At 33.4% G+C, this 21,360-nt stretch overlaps 3 protein-coding genes across 9 annotated transcripts; 1 reads left to right on the forward strand and 2 right to left on the reverse strand.

Annotated features, from left to right (window-relative positions):
- Positions 1–52: 52 nt before the first annotated feature.
- LOC101214357 (inositol-pentakisphosphate 2-kinase) lies at positions 53–6,273 on the forward strand. Its single transcript, XM_004152638.3, has 10 exons — positions 53–334; positions 419–536; positions 755–958; positions 1,158–1,305; positions 2,749–2,789; positions 2,995–3,105; positions 3,215–3,814; positions 4,311–4,516; positions 5,081–5,228; positions 5,797–6,273. The coding sequence occupies exons 2-8, from the start codon at positions 435–437 to the stop codon at positions 4,464–4,466; spliced, it is 1,362 nt and encodes a 453-aa protein (XP_004152686.1). The 5' UTR covers positions 53–334; positions 419–434; the 3' UTR covers positions 4,467–4,516; positions 5,081–5,228; positions 5,797–6,273.
- A 175-nt stretch (positions 6,274–6,448) lies between these two features.
- On the reverse strand, positions 6,449–9,101 carry LOC101215077 (transcription factor bHLH110). 2 transcript variants are annotated; one of them, XM_011651333.2, is made up of 7 exons: positions 8,715–9,101; positions 8,103–8,568; positions 7,660–7,773; positions 7,465–7,530; positions 7,271–7,330; positions 7,115–7,174; positions 6,449–6,926 (listed from the first exon to the last, which is right to left on the reverse strand). In XM_011651333.2, exons 1-7 carry the CDS (start codon positions 8,813–8,815, stop codon positions 6,756–6,758), a joined length of 1,038 nt encoding a protein of 345 aa, XP_011649635.1. In that variant the 5' UTR covers positions 8,816–9,101; the 3' UTR covers positions 6,449–6,755. The 2 variants fall into 2 exon arrangements, with proteins under 2 accessions (XP_011649635.1, XP_011649634.1); XM_011651332.2 differs by having other exon boundaries at positions 7,265–7,330; positions 8,715–9,094.
- Positions 9,102–10,721: 1,620 nt separating this feature from the next.
- On the reverse strand, positions 10,722–18,958 carry LOC101214841 (cyclin-T1-3). Of its 6 annotated transcripts, none has more exons than XR_004214334.1 (9): positions 18,606–18,958; positions 17,405–17,728; positions 15,783–15,864; positions 14,727–14,861; positions 14,445–14,617; positions 14,195–14,346; positions 12,873–13,554; positions 11,186–11,291; positions 10,722–11,094 (listed from the first exon to the last, which is right to left on the reverse strand). XR_004214334.1 is itself a non-coding variant. In XM_031880632.1 (7 exons), the coding sequence occupies exons 2-7, from the start codon at positions 17,632–17,634 to the stop codon at positions 12,962–12,964; spliced, it is 1,365 nt and encodes a 454-aa protein (XP_031736492.1). In that variant the 5' UTR covers positions 17,635–17,728; positions 18,625–18,958; the 3' UTR covers positions 12,637–12,961. The 6 variants fall into 6 exon arrangements, 2 of the variants coding, with proteins under 2 accessions (XP_031736492.1, XP_011649636.1); XR_004214333.1 differs by having other exon boundaries at positions 10,722–11,097; XR_968755.2 differs by having other exon boundaries at positions 10,722–11,291.
- Positions 18,959–21,360: the final 2,402 nt, after the last annotated feature.

Consider the following 21,360-nt stretch of genomic DNA (forward strand, 5'->3'; position numbering starts at 1 on the left):
ATTAATAAATAAAAAAGAAAACATAATGTTATTTTTAATTATAATATGATAAAACTCCCCAAAACCCCCACGAGAATGCATAGAACAAAACATCGGAATCCCTGTTAATCCAAAATTTGCCTTTCCCTCTTTCAGATCTCATCCGCTTGCATTTCTCAGCTGATTCTTCCACCTCCATCTCCATCTCCATCTCCATATCCCTAAATTTTACTATCCTCATCTGCTTCATTACTCACTTCCTCTTCACCTTTGCATTGTGGAATGTGGGTTCCCTCTGTTGATCTAGGGTTTATATCATCGGGTTCCTTCCGACTATACCCGATTTTCAGATCAGGTACTTTATTCTCTTTATTCTCTTTATCTCCATCTCCATCTCCCTCACCCATTCCTTCTGTTTAATCTTTCAAACTTATTTCAGACCACCAATACACGGGATGGAGACTGTACTAAAAGAGAAGGACGCTGCGGATTGGGTTTATAGAGGTGAAGGTGCCGCTAATCTTGTCCTTGCTTATACTGGCTCCTCTCAAACTTTTGTACGTTCAATCTATCTCTACCCTTTTTCTCTCATTGTGGAAAAAGATATCAAAATTTTATTTTTCTTTTGGATGAATTTGGTAGTTTGTGCATTGTTAAATGTGCTTTTATCATCATATGAGAATCTAAATGAAGGGGTGGTTTCAATTCAACGTTAGAGAGAGGGAGTGTGTGTGTGTGTGTCGAATTGGGGATTAAACTATTCTTCTTGATGTAGATTGGAAAAGTTATGCGTATACAAAAGGCTCCCATCAATGGGTCACAGCGTGCGAGGAGTCCCACGGCATTTTCTAAGTACGAATACTTGTTGTGGGGTGACATAGGGAACCTTGTCTCTTCCAGTGATAGGGACGCTGCTGCTCAAACCTTTGTGCAGCGTGTAATGAGCCCCTTATTGGGTTCCAAACACGTTGATGCTGGTGTATGTTCTTCCTTTGCTCTTTTAAGTGGATTGATAAATTTCAGAAATACATCCGATTTTATACCTTCTTCTCTTTATATAATTCTACCATTAAAAACGTTGCAAAACTGAATACCCAAACAGTTGTTGAGGCTGTGATAATTTGTAGCTCGTAGACATGATATCCATTTCTGACTGTGGTTTCCCTTTACACTTGCAGAAACTTATCTTAGTAAGCAGAGAATTCCTAGAGTTGGTAGAGAAGAATGTAAGTAGTCAGCGCCCATCTTGGAGGGTAAATGCTGGAAAGATTGATACGCAGCGTGATTATGTTCTTATTCTATCAGATCATTCCATTTTTCCTAACGGTAAAAATATTTTTTTCCCTTCAAATTTTCTATTAAAGACCGTTTTACTACTGAATTTTTTATAACGAACAGGAAAGTCTGCATGTGTAGTCTGTCTGACTGGTTATTTGTTCACTGAAGGTGAAAAAGCTGTTTAAATTCTTGCTGTCTTTCATACAATTGTTCTATTTTCTTTGTAAAGTAGCAAGGAACTGGACTATTTATTTATTATCTTTCCCCAATGGTTGTTCCTTTTCCGTGAGGAATGAACCAAGGGGCAGATCGTAGCTTTTGCACGTTATTCAAACAGAATTTCCCAGTAGGTTACACATCATGGTAACTTCTTCATCTGAAGAGAAGCCTGTGACTACTGCTTGGTTGAATTCATTTTAAGTGGGGAGCAACTAGAATTAACCAGCCTTGACATCTTCAACGATAGTTTGCCCAATGTTTTCTAAATGTTTTAGTAGCATATACCTTCCTGGAACATGCATCTTCTTCCACTGGCCCAATTAAATTAACCTTGCTATCTTTGCTAACCTCATGTTCAAAATGAATAACTGAACACTGATTTTAAGTTTTATTCAACATTGATTTTAAGTTTTCATTAAGATGTAGAAATTATCTTGGTATCTGTGCATTGATTTTATTAAACCACCAATTCACCCAAAAGCTTAAGCTGGTGGTCGAAGATAAATTTAATTATATATCACCAACACTCCCCTCACTTGTGGGCTTGAAATATTTGAAAGGCCCAACAAGTGGAATCAATTTTACCTCGCTTTTGGGATTGAAATATTTGAAAGGCCCAATAAGTGGAAATTGATTTTAATTGGGGAGGAAACAGCAATGCAGGGGCTTGAACACAGGACCTCCCTGGACCACCTGCTCTGATACCATATTAAACCACCAATTCACCCAAAAGCACAAGCTGGTGGTTGAAAACAAATTTAATTATATATCACCAACAGATTTAAATTTGCGTTGTAATCATGAGTAGGATGGCCATTTTTGGAGTGATAAAGGTTTCCTTCCCAATTCCCTGTTTTCTTGCTATTGATGTGTTGCAGTGTTCTGATTTCTCTCTTAAGAAAGAAAAACAAGTGTCTTCTGATTGTTTTATAGTTTATTTTATAGATAATTTGATATTCAAGAGAACTTTTCAACATATCATGATGAATGGTCAACTGTTCTGCACATGATTTTATTGATTCAACTATCTCCATCAACTGTATGCTTTTGAAAAATATAAGCTAATGGTTTAAGAAAAAACACTCGAATATGCATGTGGTTACCACTTTGATTTCTGTTTGAAATGGAATGTTACCTTAGGAATTGCCTGGCCTTGCTTGCATCCATGAGATAAGGCAGATAATGCCGTCGTTGTTAATTTTCCCCTTTTGTTTTCCACTTGCTTTCGTAATTTTATTCTGGTGATGGAATTGCTTATTTTCTCCATTTCAGGTTCTCTGGAAGATGAGCCTTGCATATCTATTGAGATAAAGGTACTTTTCACTTCTATTTTATTAATTTTGATTTTTTTAGGGAGTTGATTAATTTAGTTCTCCAAGCATTGCTATGGTACCCTGTTAACTACAAAAGGAAAATAGAGAACTAAGAAAAAAAAAGTTCTGCAATCATTGCTCTGAATGAATGATCAGACATAATTCTCTTCTAAATCTTGTGTTCCGTTTTCCTCTTACCCCAAAGCCAAAATGTGGCTTTCTCCCATTCTCAAGGTTCATAACCCATTGCAATGCGGTTAAAAGGTGTATGACTCGTTTCAGAATGCACCAAGCTCTTAAGTTGCATCAGGAAGAGGTAATCTCTCATCAACAATTCTTTTGTGATTGACATTTTGATGAATCTAGCTGCCTTAATGGATCATTTCCTAATATAGTTTTCACCACTGTTGCACTTTATTTTGTAGATATCAGAGTTCAGTGATTATGATCCACTAGACCTCTTCTCTGGATCCAAAGACCGTATACTTAAAGCAATTAAAGATCTTTTTTCCACACCTCAAAACAACTTTCGAGTGTTCCTGAATGGCTCTCTTATATTTGGGGCACTGGGTGGTTCTGCAGAGAGTACTGACGTGATTGTAGGAGAAGCATTTGAAGATGCACTAAAGTCCGTGATCCTGGCAGATGATGGGCTGTGCACTACTAGCTTGCTACAGCTTGTCACTGATACTTTATATAAATCTGGCGTTCTGGATCGGCTTCTTGAAGTCCAGAAGCTTGATAGTTTGGACATTGAAGGTGCTATTCATGCATATTATGATGTAATTTCAGAGCCGTGTGTGGTTTGTGGACAGTTGAATGAAGATGAAGAATTGCATAGATATGCCTCTTTACATTCCCTCCCTCTTGATCAAAGCTTAAAGATTGTTAAAAACTTTTTGATAGCTGCTACTGCTAAAGACTGTAGCTTGATGATTAGTTTTAGGCCAAGAGAAGGCGAAGACTGGGGGTCTTCAAATAATACAATATGCCTTGAATCTACAGGGCAATTTTTTGATTATAAGGTACATTTAATTCATCCCGTTCTGTTTATTTCAAAGAGATTCAGAATATTTGAAAGCATTTTATGTTAGTAATCTTCCAATTGATATTCTAGACACTTAAGAGTAAAGATTTAAGAATGAGGGAACAGAGTTTGTTTCTAGAAACAGTTATGAACATTGAAATCAAACAAGCGTCACACAACTATTTGGCATTTTCATAATAATATGTGATATGTAACTTATATTATTAATTATTAACAATTTATCAGGTTTCTCCATTATGGAACATTTTAATTCTTTGACATTCCATATTGCATCTCTTTGGGTTGGTGTAAAATGTTTTCCTTCTTGCTTTAGTTATGAGGTTTCCTTCAGTTCACCTTATTTTAAAAAACGAATGCAGTCCAAATCCAAGGATACAAAAAAATTTGATTGCCATTATCTCTAGTAGATTTCTCTCCACTTTAAGATGTCAAATTATTTGTGAGGTGGAAATTACCTGCTTACAATCTTGCAGGTATACTTCATTGACTTGGATTTAAAACCTATGAAGAAGATGGAAGAATATTATGAACTGGACAAGAAGATAGTGAGTCTCTACAGAAAAATAGAGAAAGGGAAAGTAGGTGATATTTCAAATGCAAAATTTTACGAGTCTAAGGTGGAAAAGTAGATCCAATAAGAAGGAATAATTTCCTCATTGAGGATTTACTTGTGTATGTGGTAAGTCCAATACTTTGACTGCTTTCCTTACCGTGATTGTTACAGTGCATGTTCTTGGGTTCTGCTTCACGCAAATTTATATGTACTATTTTACTATATTTGTTCATTTCTGCCAAATAGGATTCTGTGATGTAACAAATTATATAATATTTCACCATGGCTTAGTTATCATGCTTCACGATCTTGAGCCACCCTACTACCTCTAGTAAACTTTTGCCCATCCCAAAGCTAGGTATAAGTGACAATGAGGATTTTTATTTGTTAGATTATAAAGATGTCTAATTTGAGGCTTGAACTCAGGGATGGTTACTCTAAATATTCCAAGCCAACTATAAGAGCCATCCCTTGTGGGTTATGATTAACATGTTGATTTTCCACAAATTTTCTTGTTTACCTACCGTTTTGCCTTAAATTAACCATACACGCATCTTTTAGGAAAATTTTCTTAGCATTCAGTATTCGGAAGTTCGAACTATTATCAGAAAATTGCAAATATTTACATTTTTCGGGGAGATTATACTTGCTTGAATCTGTATTAATCCTGAGTATCATAAATGTTTTTAGAATACTGGAGATACGGGGTTTGTGTTGCCCATGTCTATGTCTGGACCTTCAGACAGGAATTTGTGGGGAAAGCTTGAGTGCTGTGTATCATGGTCCAAAGCAATGGCTGCTATTGGCTGACCCTTCCCTAAAACGAGCCATTGAAAAGGTCACTCTCTTGCACCCTTTGACCTTATTTGTATTTTATATGCATGCAGAAAAGCAAAAATCTCTCAAGAATTCCCTTCAAGGGGAAAAAGATCTCATAAAAGTTGATTGGTTAGTGTGGCAAAATAAATGAAAAGTCGACAAACTAATTATTATTTTTTTCATTAAAAGGAGCTCGTATATGTTTTGCAATAGCTACAAGTAATACGGGTTGAGTTCTCCAGTAGAATACCCCAATTAACACCCATGGCTTCTCCCTATTCAAAACCTTTCTAAATGCCTGGCCGATATTTTGCTGTTTCATCATTTTATGGTATTAAACTTTAAGTATACTTTCTGCATCAGCTGTGCCACCATAGTATTACCTTTTGCAGTACATAACACGATCGTATCTGTAAACTAGTACCTATCCTACTCTATTTCAGTCATTAGTTGTATATGAGCTCTGAACCCTTCTCTCCTTTTCTTGGAACGGTTGGATGTTTTGATGAGAACATAGATACATACTGTTATTTCTTCTGATTTCATTCATTGGTTGTCCTGTGATTTTGATTATCTTCCACTGGCAGGTATGAAAAAGAAGGGAAGCCAACCAAGAAACTAGGAACTTTTTTTAAAAAAGAGAGATGTAGGTGGCGTAGTAGCACGCACAATGCAGCGCGCACTACAGTTCGACGCCTCAGCGTCAAGAGTGATAGATTGCACAGAGCCCTGATTTGATGGAAGGGCTAGAGTGTAGAGAAGCCATGTGTAATATAATGCTATACGTTCTGAAGGGGAATTGGGCATTGTAAAGGACAAGATGACGAAAGACAAGAACGGACAGAATAGGGAGAAAGACAAAGTCGAGGAGGGATCGAGGACGAAATCACACTTCTGACTTCGTCTCATTTTCCCCCTCCTTTCTTACCTTCCTGCATGTTTATATGGATTTCATCAATTTATTAGGTAAGTGAAGTGATATTTGACTTGTAGGATCCCTACTCTGTTTTTGTTGTACTCTTTTTTTTTTTTCTTTTTTAATTTAAAAGAAAGTTTGATTCTCACTATTTTTTTTGTTGAATTTAATCATGACCATTGCAGGATAAGATTCAATATCGATTTTTTAGATGGTAATTAAAAGATAAAAATGATTGTTATGTATATAATCAAACATCAAACTACTTGATTATTATTGTTTAAAACTAAATTTCTTAACAACTCTAGAAGCACTTCCAAGTATAATTGAATCAAATGATCAATCTGTTTTTTGTAGATTCTATTTTCTTCATTAACGTTAGTTTGAAGAAATCATTTACAAAATTCATACTCTAAAAACCATTTACAAAGCATCAATTAGTAATGGATCATCACCATCACTCACATCACGATGTTAATAGCCAAATTTTCATACTAGTAACTCTTTTACATACGGTTATTTAATGCATCCTAGGGAATATTGCAGAATTAGGTTATATGCCACTAGGCATCGACGGGATCAAGTCATATGTATAAAAATCTAATTTGAACTTAGCAGTTGTTAAGTACATCAAAATGACCTTCTATTGAAATTTGCAGCGGCCAACGGGGGCCAAAGGCTGCCGATTCTGCCTCCGTTGGTGGAATCCTCCGGTAAGTAAGAAATGCAAGCTAATGGTACTAAGCATAATCCTTTGGCTTTTAAATCACTTTCTTGTTTTTTGTCATCATTTAGTTCATCCTGTGGATTAATGTAATACATCTGTGAGATTATTATAAATTAAAATACTGTTGAAATATTATTTTGATCATCTTTAAATATCTAATTTTAATCATTATAATGAATTAAAGTGACCTTCCCCTCTTGAATAATAATTTAAACAAATTGAATGGAAAAGAAACCAATTAAATTGAGTAAGAATTTCTCACCCGACGTGTCGTTTTGTAGTTTTTGCTGCGACATGATTTCATGTAAGAGTGGCTTAGCATCTGAGAAATTAAATAATTTTATCTCAAAACTGTTAGTGTACAAAAACAATATTATCTTGAAGGAAATTATGAAGGAGATGGAAATAATACCTCAACCTGATTTTGAAGGAAATTAATATAACTAATGGCCTCCATTAGAACTGATGCTGTATCAGTCTGCATGCAAGTTTAGTAATTTTAATTATAAGTCACTAACACAATGCTACATTCGAATACAAACTTAGACTAACTTAAACTTTAAATTAATACGTGCAACCCTTAGTTTGATTTGTTTTTCTGTTTTATCATACCTTACCAAATGGTGCCACTAATTGCTGAAGTGCAGCTATTCTGTCTCCTAGTTTCTCTTTTCTAATCTGTTGAAGAAAAATGAACATTCAACTAATTTAAACTTGAAAATGAATGAATTATGTTGTTATAAGTTTTAATTTGACCATAACATTGACATCTTAAATGAACAAATTTGAAGTTAAAAGAAGTGTAACCTTTAAAGGAGGGCAAGTGGGGCGAGGCTCTACTCTCGTCTTCTTGTTGGGACTTTGCTTTTGCTGTTTCAAACTGTAAGCTCTCTTTGCATTTGTAATTTCATGGTTTCCCATCTTCATTTTATTTTATATTATTCAACATTAATATACTTTTCCCAAATAAATAAGCAAAAGTTTATTGACATCAATAAAAAGAAACAAAGAGAAAGAAACCAGTGAGTGATTCAAAAAACTTAAAGTGAAAAAAGATTCCATCTTTTTGAAATTTAAATCTTATTTTAGTCATTGACTTTTAAAAAATCCTTTCTTAGTATTACAATTTTTACATTATAATCTCCAACCTTTCCATTAAAATTAATTTAAATATCCAATTTCAGTTTATATGCTTTCAATATAAACTACAAATTATATTTTATCATAAGAAAAAAAAAGTAAGAACTCACTTTAGTAAGAAGAGAGGATGAAGTTGTTGATTGGTCCAAGAGATGATGTGAAGAAGCAAATGAAAATGAATGATCAAATAACCCTAAAGAGCTTGAAAACTCTGTCGTCATCAATGGCTTATAACTATTTCTTGATGAAACATTAACAGTTGGATGAATTTTGCTGCAACAACAGCTTTGTCCAATCTTCTTCATTTGATCATCTTCTTCTTCAAAATTTGAAGAATGATAATAATAATAATAATCATGACTTTTCAAACTTTCATTATCATTGATTTTTTTTAGAGAATTACTAGAACTTGAGTCCTTTTTCTCCTCCCTTTTCCCTTCTTGATCTTCATATCTTCTCTCTTTGCTAATTCCATGGGAATTATAATGCTGCAAACTTGTAAAGCTTTGTGCAATATCAATGGCTGGATTCAAATCTTGGAAATGAAAAATTGGTTCAATCTCACAATTTGGTGACCTACAAACAAAGATTATCTTTTATATGTTGATGTAAACTTGAACATAGCTCAACTAGTTAACAATTATGATCTCCATCCCTCATCCCTCTTGCTGGTGAGTTACTTGATAAAAAAAAGTATGATGATACGTATGTCGAGTACTTACAAAGAGAGGTCGGGAGTCCAAGCATGGCCGCTGCCGGAGCCAACAAGCAATTGGTTTTCGAGATGAAGAAGTTGTTGATGAAGATTTGTAGAGAAATCCATGTGTGAATTGAAAAGAGGTGAAGCAAGTTTACTTTACTTAAGACTTACACTTTCCTCTCAAGAGAGGAACCTCCTTTTATAATATAATGCCTTTCTTTTCATTTAGGATATAAAATATGGATATGGAAAAGAATTTGAGATTTAAATTATAAACAAAACATAACGTCTTCTTCATGGCAAAGAATCCAACGTGGCCGCCACGTTGAATCTCTACTTCACTCTATGCATACTCAAATTTAATGGCATAATTTTATGATATTATTTTCTACTAACTAATAAAGCAAACTTTTTTAAAAAGATTAAAATATTACTCTTAGAAATACTATAAATAATAACTTTCGTAAAGTTCTATTAGAATCTTGGAGAAAAATCAAGTCTTATGATCGTTGTAATAAACATGAATAAAAATAGTTTGATTAAAAAGAATGTGATGGGGAAAATACCAAATTAGATTTTGGCATTTGCCTTTAATTATTGTATTCCACAACTTTGGAGTGAAAAGAAGTAGTTGATTGTAAGGTTAACATTAAATAATGAAGATAAAGATAAGTATAGTAAAGTATGTTATAATAATCAATCTTTTGTTTAAATACAATATTTATAATTCAGAAAGAAAGAGAAAAAAGTATTCTGTTAATTAAAAAGACTACTGTTTAAGAACATTTTTTAAAGATATTATGAAGCTTTGATTGGGTCAATATAAACTCTACAGCACTTAATATTACCACTTCAATATAGAATTTGAGAATATATATATAGATATATATATAATTTGTATTCTTATCTACTTAATTGAATAAATTTCAACCTCGAAGTTTTAATTTCATAATAATACTTCTAAAATTAGATTGATAATAAAATTTAATGAACAGATATTGTTTCTGATAATGTTGCATGTGGAAATTATAGAATTTGAAGAATTTAAAGTAAAGCTTTTCAAATCATTGAACATTTATAGAATAATATAGTACATTACACATAGTCATAGTCTAAGGATAAATAAGATTACCTCTCCATTGTCTAAAATAAGTTAGAAGCAATTCCATGGTTCCTTTGTGAAGAGAGAAAGCTTTCAATTTTCATTAATTCTTTGTGAAAAAAGTTTTGAGTTTCCTGATGAAAGAATTTTAATTATTAAAATTTTTCAATAATATATTAACAATATGTACAAATAACACATCAAAATAGTAGGAGGCAAATTGATTTGTAGAAAATTTCAAGCCACGTTAACAATTTGGAGTTTTTAGATTTTCTCATTTCTTTCTTTTTGTTTTTGTTACTTGCAAGACTAGAAATTTTCTTTCATGTTTCCCCTTTAAAGATTTTATAGATAAGATTTTAATGGATACAAAAATTCAAATTTAGAATTCAATTTGATAACATTAAAGCTTTATAAAGCATAAAAAATAACAGAAGTACCTAAAAGAAAAAGGGTTTTATTTTAGATAAAACCATTTTTTAAAATCCTGTTTAAGGCAACATGACAATATGGCCTCAAATTTCTTTATATCTTTGACCACACTTCTTTCTCTCTTTCTCTCTTTCTCTCTTTCTTTCTTTTTCCCTTTCTTTTCTATATATTGTATATAAAGGCAAAGTTCCTCTTTAATTTCTTTATTCAACACTATCATTTTCCAAAAGGTCTTTCCACTCGTGCACTTGGCCCATAACATCCTTTCATTACAAGAAACACAAATCTAAACAACAGTTTGAGATGATCTTAAATACTTTCTAGAGTTTCAAGTTAGAAAATTCAGATTTCTCAAACCTAACATAACATAAGAGGGTCATGTTTTTGGAGTAGACCATAAACATAACACAAGACATCACACGAATATACATGCTCGGACCGTTTGATCAAGATGAGAATTGAAGTTATTGTACAAACCTCCCAAAAAAGGAGTCATTAGCTATGATTGAGAACTTTATAGCACGTGGGTCCATCACGTCACTCAGTAAAAGGTGTACCCTTTATAAAGTACAAAGTCATAGTTTTCAACTTAGGTGTAGGGGTCAAAAAATAAACCATACTCTCATTAACCCCTTCCCTAAAAATAATAATAATTTAGGAAGGGAGAAAAAACAATACAACAAATCAAATATGCTTGCTGAATTTACAAATACTTTGTGGTTTGTTATTCAACTGTTTACCTGAGAAAAAACTAGTAGGGGCCTCACTCCTTTTCCTGTTCTATGAGTGAAGTGATTTCATAGTGTAATCCACATTTTCCACATCAATCAAGATTGAAAATTCAGCTTTTGTTGTTCCAATACTTTATCTTCTAAATCCCAATCAAGCAGGCAGATGAGTAATTATCAGAAGGGAAAAAAATGCAAGTATATATATCTTAGAGATGGTTCTGAACTCACTGGTTTACTCTAAAGTCGAATGTGCTAGGCTTCATTATCAACAAGCCTGGCTTTTCCATTTCCCTAGGGTCCTTCAATGTAATTTTGGCTTTCACAATGCTCATACCTACTCAAAGAAATAATAGCAATATAGTACCATTCAGTTTTTCTCCCTGCAACAAAATCTCATAGTTCAATTATTTGACCACTTCAAAGTAATCTACAAACTATTCGAGTCAAAAGACGATTTTGCATGGTTTCTTAAAGAAGGATTAAAGTAAATAAGATTTAAAGGTGTGTTGGGAAGAGACAAACCATTTGCACGACAGAGGGGAAAAATAAAGAAAAGAAAAGAAAAAAAGAAGGAAAGTATATGCTTTCTCAAGAAAGGGTGATGAAATCGAAACTCTGCTTGGGAATGTCTTTCCATAACCACAAACATACCCTTTTTTCCTTAGCTAAAAGCTTTGCCTTATTGCCTTATACAATTTGATTCCTCATCTCCTTGGTAGCTATCAGGTTCGTATAATAGTGGCAATAGATGTTCATATACATGATGGTTAACATCCCTAGATGGATGCACACTAAAGCTTCATGTCTCAATGCTTTTACGTTCACTTTGCGTAGAGTAGTCTAAAATTTAACATGACTTTATTTCCGTCCATAATTATGGCGGTGCCATTTCTATCTATGAGCACAGCCTGATTCAGGTTCACCAGGAACAAAAAGTCAAGCAATCAAGGATAAAGAGTTTCACAATCATACGCAAGAGTGCTGTGCATCTAAGTGGCTTGCTTTTGCTCGAAATGTGTGAAAGGTTGTGAAAATAACAGTTAGTGAGAGCTAGATGTAATAAATCCAACGAGTCCCACTAGTCCACTGCTTAAAAGAAGGAATTCTGAAAGTGAAAAGGGAAGAGAAGACTATTTTATGAGGAAAATACAAACTCATTAAGCTCAGTCATGAAAGACTAGAGGTTTTTTCTCAGACTTAACTACCCCCTTCTCTGGCCTGGACAAGAAATCTGGACGACATATATTCTTCTACTTAATCCTTCAATGGGTTTGGGCCTATCACAGCAGATTCATAGGAGCTAATAGCACATACAATATGGTATATAGTAAATCCAATTAAAAGGATAAGCAAAAATAAGCCTCATGCATGAAGGGAGGGATTCTCCGGATCCCCTTACCCTTCTATATGGGGTACAATTCGACTACAAAGGTTCTGAACCCAACTTTATTTCTTTAGAACCAAAGACATTTTAGCATTAACACTAGGAATTACGATAGTAATTTTTTTGTAAATTTGATCCAAGCAACCTAAACACAGAAGAGCCAGCAAGCAATATAACAAAACTGCATAACGATGAACGTGGGGAAGGATCTTGTAGCAAGAAATGAGGAGTGGACGACACCTAGGTATGTTTACATTAAATGCTAAAAGGTATCTCTCAAATAAAAACGGTCCTATAAAAGCTAATGATAATGCTGCAGAACATTCTCAACAGAACAAATAGAAAATTGTTATATAAATACACTTCAGCATAAACATGTACACTTACTTATCAATGGAGTGGTATGTTATTAGACTACATAAGAGTTCTTTTTTCTTTTTTGGGGGGTGTGGGTGTGGGTGGGGGTGGGGGTGGGGGTGGGGGGGACTAAAAGAATGAATAATAAGCTGAAAGTGCCCTCTTAATACTTACAGTTTGAAGAATTTCTGGAATTAATCAAAAGCTCTGACAAGAAAAATATTGATGATACTTTATCCGTAAGTAGAAATTCATTCCCAATTTCAAGATGCCTTTCTTTTCTTATTCAATGAGGATCCGTATTCTAGCTCTATTCCCTGTTCCAGCTCTTTTTCTATCCATGCTTCGCCATCAATGTCTGGATTCATGGGCAGTACTTCCTTCGTACTTGTAGCTCTAGAAAGTCGTCTTCTCTTTATTGCCTCTCTGATTTGAAATAAGTTTATCTTTTTGCAGTCCTTAGAAACTGGAATAGAAACACTTGTTGACTGTGTGATCTGATCAAAATAATTTTCCTCAGTATTCTGACAAATCCCTGTATCACCATTCTCAATGACACTACTTGAACTCCCCGTGTCGCTTGTTTGGCAGGGTAAAACTTCCGCAGGACTGATGCTGTGGTTTATATTTTGCTGATTATGGCAACAATTAGGTATTAAAGACTTATTGCACCCACTGGACTCTGTCATGGCTTCATGACTCTGATCAGAAACTGTCACACTGGATATACATGATTGGGAACTATCAACCCTTGTCTGTCCATCTAAACCTTCTGGCTGATGAGGTTTCTCTTTTGAAGGTGGTAGGCTTTGTTTTCTATCTTTCTCAAATAGCTTCAACATTTGCTGTATAACCTCTGAAAGGAATTCCAAAGAAAATGATAGATGATCTCAATAACCAACAGTGAAATAGAGGGGTAAGACAAATATGATTAAAAGTAACTGGACAGTGACAGACCCAGTGCAATGTCATGGCCAAAGGGCACAGATAACTTTCACTCCCTTTTTTTTAGTTTAATAAACTCACTCACATCCACAATTATTAAATGAGAAGAAAATCGAGACACAATATCACAACTCATTGCCAAATCTGTATATTTCTAAAAAAACTCATTGCCAACTCTGTCACAATGATTAATTATTTTGCTAATCTTGTATATATGACGCCTTTCATAAAGAAAATAATGCAAGGTGACTAATGCTCCAAAATAAAATATAAAAAGATAAAAAGAGACTAAAAACCATAAAAGTAGTAACAAAAATAAACACAAAGTACAATAAACTAACACGAAGGGAGAAGCTATTAGAAAGGAACAACGAAACTCTCCCAAAAAACGATTAATAACTTGAATTAAAAAAAAACCTTTTAAACATTTTGAAATAGAGCATCGAAGAGAGGACATCAAACATGCAAAAGTGAACATTCAGTGTCAGGCTCATTTGAAAACAAATTGTCAAGAGAGAATAAACACGAGTACAAAGATTCATTTTAACAACCTTGTAACTGTTTTGGCGAAACATCAAACTCCATCCACCAAACCTTTCCCTTATCCGAAGGCAATTTCACCTTTTGAAATTTGGAAGCAAGAAATATCGAGCCTGCAGCAATGTAATGGGGTTTGTACTCCAAGCACAGCGTTGTACAAAGCCTACAAGTTCCATGATGGTCACATTAATTTCTTAAAGTGTGCCTGGAATATTAGGAACAAGTAAAAGTAAACTAGATGAGAAAGGTCGAGCCCTTTACCAATCATTTACAAAATTCCAGGCCACCTTCCCAAGGTCAGCTGCCATTCCCAATCTTTTTAGAGCAGCAACAAGTGGTTTGTAGGGAAGTTGAATATCAACTTCAAATGCAAGTGTTGACAGTAGAAGCCTCTCCGCAATCAAGATTAATTCCTTTTGCTTATTGAAAACTTCCTACAAGCATACAGTTGCATTCAGCCATCCAATTATTTCCTTTATATGTGCAGAATTATCAATCACTTAAACATAAATGTTAAAGAAGATAATAGTCAGACTAACGTACTTTTTGTCTAATTCTTTTAGAGGCGGAAGGATCCCATTTGAATGTCAACTCATAAGCCACAACAACAACATCATTCAGAAACCGAGGTGTTTCCTCAATCTTACAGGCAAGAAATATACTTGCTGTTCCAATTGTCTGCAACAATTATACGTGTTAAAGTTATAAAACAAAATCCTGTCCAACAGATTACTTTTTTTCAAGGGAGAAATCTAAATAGGATCATGAGCCCATATGACATGAATTTTTTTTTATATCCGTGAGTGTTTGGGCCAATAAATGACATGGATCATTATATTTTTTAAAAATTGAGATGTTTCTTTATTTGATCTTTTGCTTCAAAATTGAGTTTTTCTTTCCTTTTCAATATATACACATACACAGGGTGCCGCCCCTAGAAGACTAAAAAAAAATTGTTTTTTATGGATAGGAAAAAGACTCAAATATTTTTTAAAGCCTAAGGCAACCACTCTTTGGACCAATGGCTTGGCTCCTCTGTGATTCTTTGGGCTAGTTCTCAGTTCAAGGCCATTCATAAGTAGTCCTTCTCGCCCAAAAGTTTCGTGTATGCATGTGTCAAGTACGGTTAATACATTTTGAAGGCATAAACTTGATTATAGAACTCCAAAGAAGAAATCCTTGTCTAATTATGAACCCAAGAAGAGAACCACAATCATGTGTTCTCCCTTATTTTATAGGAGAAATTTTAGGCAGCAGTATTTCAAGGATTCGGTTTCACATGGGTAGTCAACTTGACAGCAAAGCTAATGTTTTTCTTGAGGTTTGTGACATTTAGTTGGGATGACTAAATTATCATGGTCAAAGCTACAGTATCAGTGGGGTCTTCAAATATATAAGAACTGATATAATCTATAGAAGAATGCAAGCACAGTATGAGGAAAGATTCAAGATCATCAAACACTATATGGCTACTTCTTGGTGAAAAGGAAAAAAATTCTCCCGCTACAATCACCGGTTCATTATGATGCTTTAGTTCTTTTGTTTTTCAACTACTTTAGGATTGGACTTTGGAAAAAAAATCATGAACAATAAACTTACCTGCCAGTCATTTTTAGCATGGGATTGACGCATATAGAACCGGTGACATAGCATCATGGCACTTGCAATTGTTACTTGAGGCCTGAAAAGTATACAAATCTCTAATTAGCACATCCACATGAAAATTTTGAAATGGCCTTGATTAATAAGATAAAAAATAATCTTCAATATCTGAACAACAGCTATCAAAAAAACAAAATTCAAGGTTCACTCCTATAGAGGCCGGTAAGTGGAGATAATTGAAATGGCTAAAAAGTTGTATGAAGAATCATCCATTATAAGAAAATTTTCTCACCTAAAAGAATAAAGGAGAAGAAATAGTTGAACCTAAGTTGACTTACAAATTTGGTCACTATGGTTTGGAGAAAGTAAAAATTTATTCCCTTTGGTTGTAAAAGTTAGAACTTCATCCTTATGGTTTGATAAATCTCTAAATAGTCCTTATGGTTTGATAAAACCATCCAATCCATAGAGACTAAATTCTATCTTTCTTGAATTCATAGGGGCCAAACAAGTAATATAATCTTGAATCCACTTGAATATGAACAGAGTACATTTGAAGAAATTTTCTTGTAGAAATTGTGACTGCTTGAGAGTCGGATGGTGATGGAGGTGGAGAATCTGGAATATGATGGGAGGGAATGGGAGACTTCATTATGCTGATAACCAAAAAGTACAATGCATACAGCAGAAATATAAAATGGCGATATTGAAACCAGGCATGCAGAACCTTGCTACCATTAGGATTATGAGAACAGATCATAGAAATGTGTTAACAAAACATGTTTCAGCATTTGGTATCAGCAAATGCATGCTGCTCCTATGCCAGCCTACTCACCAAATGTCACGTATGGGTTTAGGACTCATCCTTATATTCTCTATTTTCCAACAAAATCAACAACAAAGCTGTGATGCATGCTATGCGATCGCTTTATTCACTAGATCACACCTTGCCTGCCATAAACTGTGTTATACTATTCAAAATAAGTGTCATGGTACAAAACTCATTTTTAACCATTTTTTTACTTGTTTAATATTATTCTCTCTCTCTATATATATATAAGAAACATAGATGTATATTCATCAAAAGAGTCAAAAGGGGCAGTCTAGCGGTAGAGGGTTGAGTGAGAAAACCCCCTCCCACAAAACTAATAACCACATAATGGAGAAAACCTGGAAAATACACTAAGTAAACAAAAATTTAAAATCATATTTTAGCAATACCAACCCAAATCCCATGAAGTTTTCTCCCAATCTCAATATTCAGACTCCAGTTCAAATTCAAACACAAGCATATCCATATTTCCAGCTGTTCTCTTCCTAGGTTTCCTACTTTGTAACAAAACATAGTAAAAATGCCCCATGGAACTATGAAAGCATTGACTACCTACAATAACGGACAGAGAAACAAAATTTGTGTTTCAAAAGAGATGATGACTGAAGAATAATGATAGCAAATCCGCATAGACCAAATAGTAACTACAAGAGAAAACAATTTTACAAATTTCTCAGGAAGGGCTCAGTAAAAACATGTTGGATATTTTTTCTTTGAACAAGAAACAAAAATATACATTAAGGAAATGCACAAACTGTCATGCTCATGGGAATTATTAAGTTCTTACACTTTCAGTTTCATTCCAAGCTCTTGCAGAAATGAGCAATATGACTTCCGCAGTTGAGACTCTTTCTTGAAATCAATTCCATCCTTCCTAGAGGGCGAATGATTTTCAATTTCCTGTTTGCAGAAATACCATTTTCGTGCAGAGATCAGATGCTCCTCCTGCACACAAAGGCTAGGGGTAGTTCCTGGAATGTGATTCGCAAGATGATTCTGGGGCAGCTGTCTCGCCATGCTCTCACTCTCTCAACTCATTGAACGGCTTCAAACAAACCCATTAGGGACTGTGGAACAACTGACAATTCTGTTTCCTCAAAGATTGGAAAAACTGCAGAAAAGTAGCAATGGGGATACTGATAAATGGACTAAAGCATTTAGGTAGGACCACATCACTTACTATTAAAACACAGAACTTTCCCCTACATCCGTCTCTTCTTTCTTCCTTCTAACCAGAACTAGTTCGAACCCTTCTCAACATCCATCAAGCAATGAAATGGAAAAGACCCCTCACCACCCTCGACACACACACCGTGGCGGATCCAGAAAATTTATTGACAGGGGGTTGACAAGACAAGTATATTTACCACTAAACTGCCTACAAATATTAAGCATTAATTGATTTTGTTTATACTTATTATATAAAGACAATAAAGTCGAGGGGAGCACGCCCCCTTGGGCCTATACTAAATCTAAATCCGCCCGTGCACACACACGCACACAAAGGAAACAATAAAAGAAAGATAATGAAAGAAATCGAAAGATTCAACATTCTATTGAAATTTAAATGCTAAATAAAATTAATACCGTTCCTACTCACAGAAAGACACAATACTCCTCATTCAGTAACCAAAAATGAAAGCAAATGTAAAAACCAAAGAGGAAAGCAGTGCCTTTACATGAGTTTACAAAACATGATAGAAAAACTAACTTGGACAAATATGCCAAACAATTTATTGTTATCTGATCAACAAAAACAGAAAAATAAAACCCTACAGTATATCCTCCTCTTAAGAACAACGAATACAATGGAAAAGGCAATTAATACATGAAGTGGAAAACCCCTAAAATATTAGACTCAAACCCATTATTACAATAAAGACAAAACATTCAAGCGATCCTAAAAGAAGCCCATAAATCGTTGCCGCCTCCAGAAATTAAGGAACGAACAAAAAGAGGGAAAGAATTAGGTCAAGAAGATGAATTACCAGATGAACAGGGTCATACCCAGAGGAGAAGATATGGGTTGGAAGCGGAGCAGCTTAGAGCTGCGACGGAAACCCTAAATTCCGGCGAGGAAAAACAGTTGTATAAACGTAAGATTGGAGTGGACTTGAGTTGACTGGATTCCTTAAGAATCACGCAAACAAACGGAGGGTTTTGGTTGAAGGATCAATGAGATTCCCAAGTTGGCGGCGAACACAAAGGATGTTGGAGAGCAGAACGTAACACAGAATCCGCCGCGCCAAAATCTTAGCTACCAATAACGCCTCAGATTTCTCTCTTCAAAATGTTCTCAATTATCAAAATCCCTTTCTCTAGGTTTTAAACTTTCAACTTTATTGTTTACAAAATTTATTTTTAAAAAAAAAGCCCCTTCCAAATTTATGAACCTAAGATATTTGATATATACATATATATATATATTTAACAATTAAAGCTAAGTTATTGTTGACCTCAACTTCTAATCTAATCAAAAATAGGATATTACATTTTTCTAAATTTTTATTATCACAAAAATTTCAAAATCTATTAGGTTTAATATATATATATATATATATATATATATATATAAAAAACAAAGAGAATAGGTTGAATTTCACACGTAGATAAAAGATATTTGATAATTTATTAAAAAAAAACGATATTACTTCGTATTTGAATATTCTTAATAGGTTACATTTCTTATACATGCTTTGCTTATTAAGACGTTTGCTCATTAACCTTTTGGACAAATTAGGTTATCTTCTTACTAATTACTATTAATGGTTCTAATCTAATAAATTGTTGTTATTTTTGTTTTTTATAAATTTTGAATTTTAAAATAATGTCATATTTAGTAGTCTTGGAAATTAATTGAGGTAAATATAGTCGTATATTAAATGTAAAATGTTTTTTTTAAATGAAATTTATTAATGTTTCTACTAGAAAAGTCTGTATAAAAAGGATAGTAAGTTATAGAAAGGAAATAGGTAACGTTGTTAGATTAATTAAGGGGCCATCCCTCTCATCAGCAAGAATCCAAATTGGACCTAAGTCCAAGTGGTATGGGTCGGCCACTGAGTCTGTTCGGCTCTCAGAATTAAGGGGCTAAGAGGAAAAATGTTTGGGCTTTAAAAATTAGACGGCCCATTAAAACATTAGTTTGAAAAATAGAATTATTGGTTTTCATATAATTTTAAGAAAAAATAATAAATCAAGACTTCATTTTAAAATTAAATATTTGTTCAAATTAATTTTGTTCTTTAAGTTACTTAGATACTATTGTTATGCAGTGCAATAAAATGTATACATTCCTTACTATTAAAACTCAAAAGCCATCCATTTATATATTAAATTTAAATGAAATTAGTGATTAAATGAGTAAAATATGTATTAAAGGATTTTTTGTCCTCGTAATTGTATTGGTGTTACCATTGATCTTTAGCGACTAATATCAATGGGTTAATGAAACTTTCATTTACCATAATGGTTGAGTTCGACTATTGATGTCGATGCTTATGTTTGTATCTAATGAATGAAGTTTACCCTTAAAATATGTATGTGTAAAATTTTACTTAAATTTCGACTCTCTACGTACTTTATAAGTTTATATTATAATGATTACTTTTAGGTTATTAATCTAATCCAATAGTTTAAGTCGATGTTTGTAATTTAACTATATCAATACTATAAAATAAACAAGGTAAGGTAAGCTAAGCACAACCCAACTAAAATATTTTATATTGTAAACCAAACCCTACTTCATATCTCATCATTGATGAGCATCAAAATGTTGAAAGTAATAATAAATGAAATGAAATAGGAAGAGGTGTGTGAAGAGAGAAAACTCAAATGATATATATAAAGTGGACACCTTAGAACAATCCATTAAAACCAAAGTTAGTGGGATGAGAATGTGCACTTCTTTTTTGTTCTTTGTTTTTCTTATTATTATTTTTTATTTAGACCTCTTCAAAACTAGTATTAAAAAAAAACTCATCCAGTTCGATAACTATGCAAAATATTTGAATCAATAATTTTGTGATAGTTAAAATAATTTGGATGATATAAAAATTCAAATTGAATTAGAAAATGTAAACTAAAATATTAAATGATAGGATAGATAATAAGAGTGGAAGAAGCAGTAGCTTATGGTTGGAAGAGATTAAATGTTATAGTTATGGAATAATCATTTGGTCCATCATTATTAAACAGTAAAGTGAATATTTGTGGTATGCACTTTAACATTATTATATGTATTGTTAAAATGTTGGAATATCATCATGTTAAAATGTAGTTTTTGAAATTATATTACTTTACCAAATTCGATAATAATTAATTTAAGTTTTATTAAAACCACACACAATAATGGAATGAAAGTAATATAATATTGTATAACTTAAAAATATATATATGCATGACCTTATATTTATATTAGTTTTGAATAATTGGCGTAAAAAAAGTGATAAATCATATTTAGATGAAGATGTTATTATTTGAGAAAAAGAAAGCAAAGATATTATTTAATTTTGGCATTTTTATTATTTTAGGTGATAGAAGTTTCTTAGCTTTGGGGTTTGAAAATGTGATAGAATATATTGATTAAAAATTGGTAGGGATCACTTTTTTTGGGGAATAATATTATAAAATGAATTAGAAATGAAAGTGGAGGAATGCCACGCCACAAAAGCCAAAAAATAAAATAAGAAAACCTTCCTTTATACCAAAATGCATTATTATTCTACCTTCCAAAGATATGTT

This window comes from Cucumis sativus, chromosome 2, assembly GCF_000004075.3.
Source record: "Cucumis sativus cultivar 9930 chromosome 2, Cucumber_9930_V3, whole genome shotgun sequence".
In the NCBI taxonomy this organism is placed as follows: Eukaryota; Viridiplantae; Streptophyta; class Magnoliopsida; order Cucurbitales; family Cucurbitaceae; genus Cucumis; species Cucumis sativus.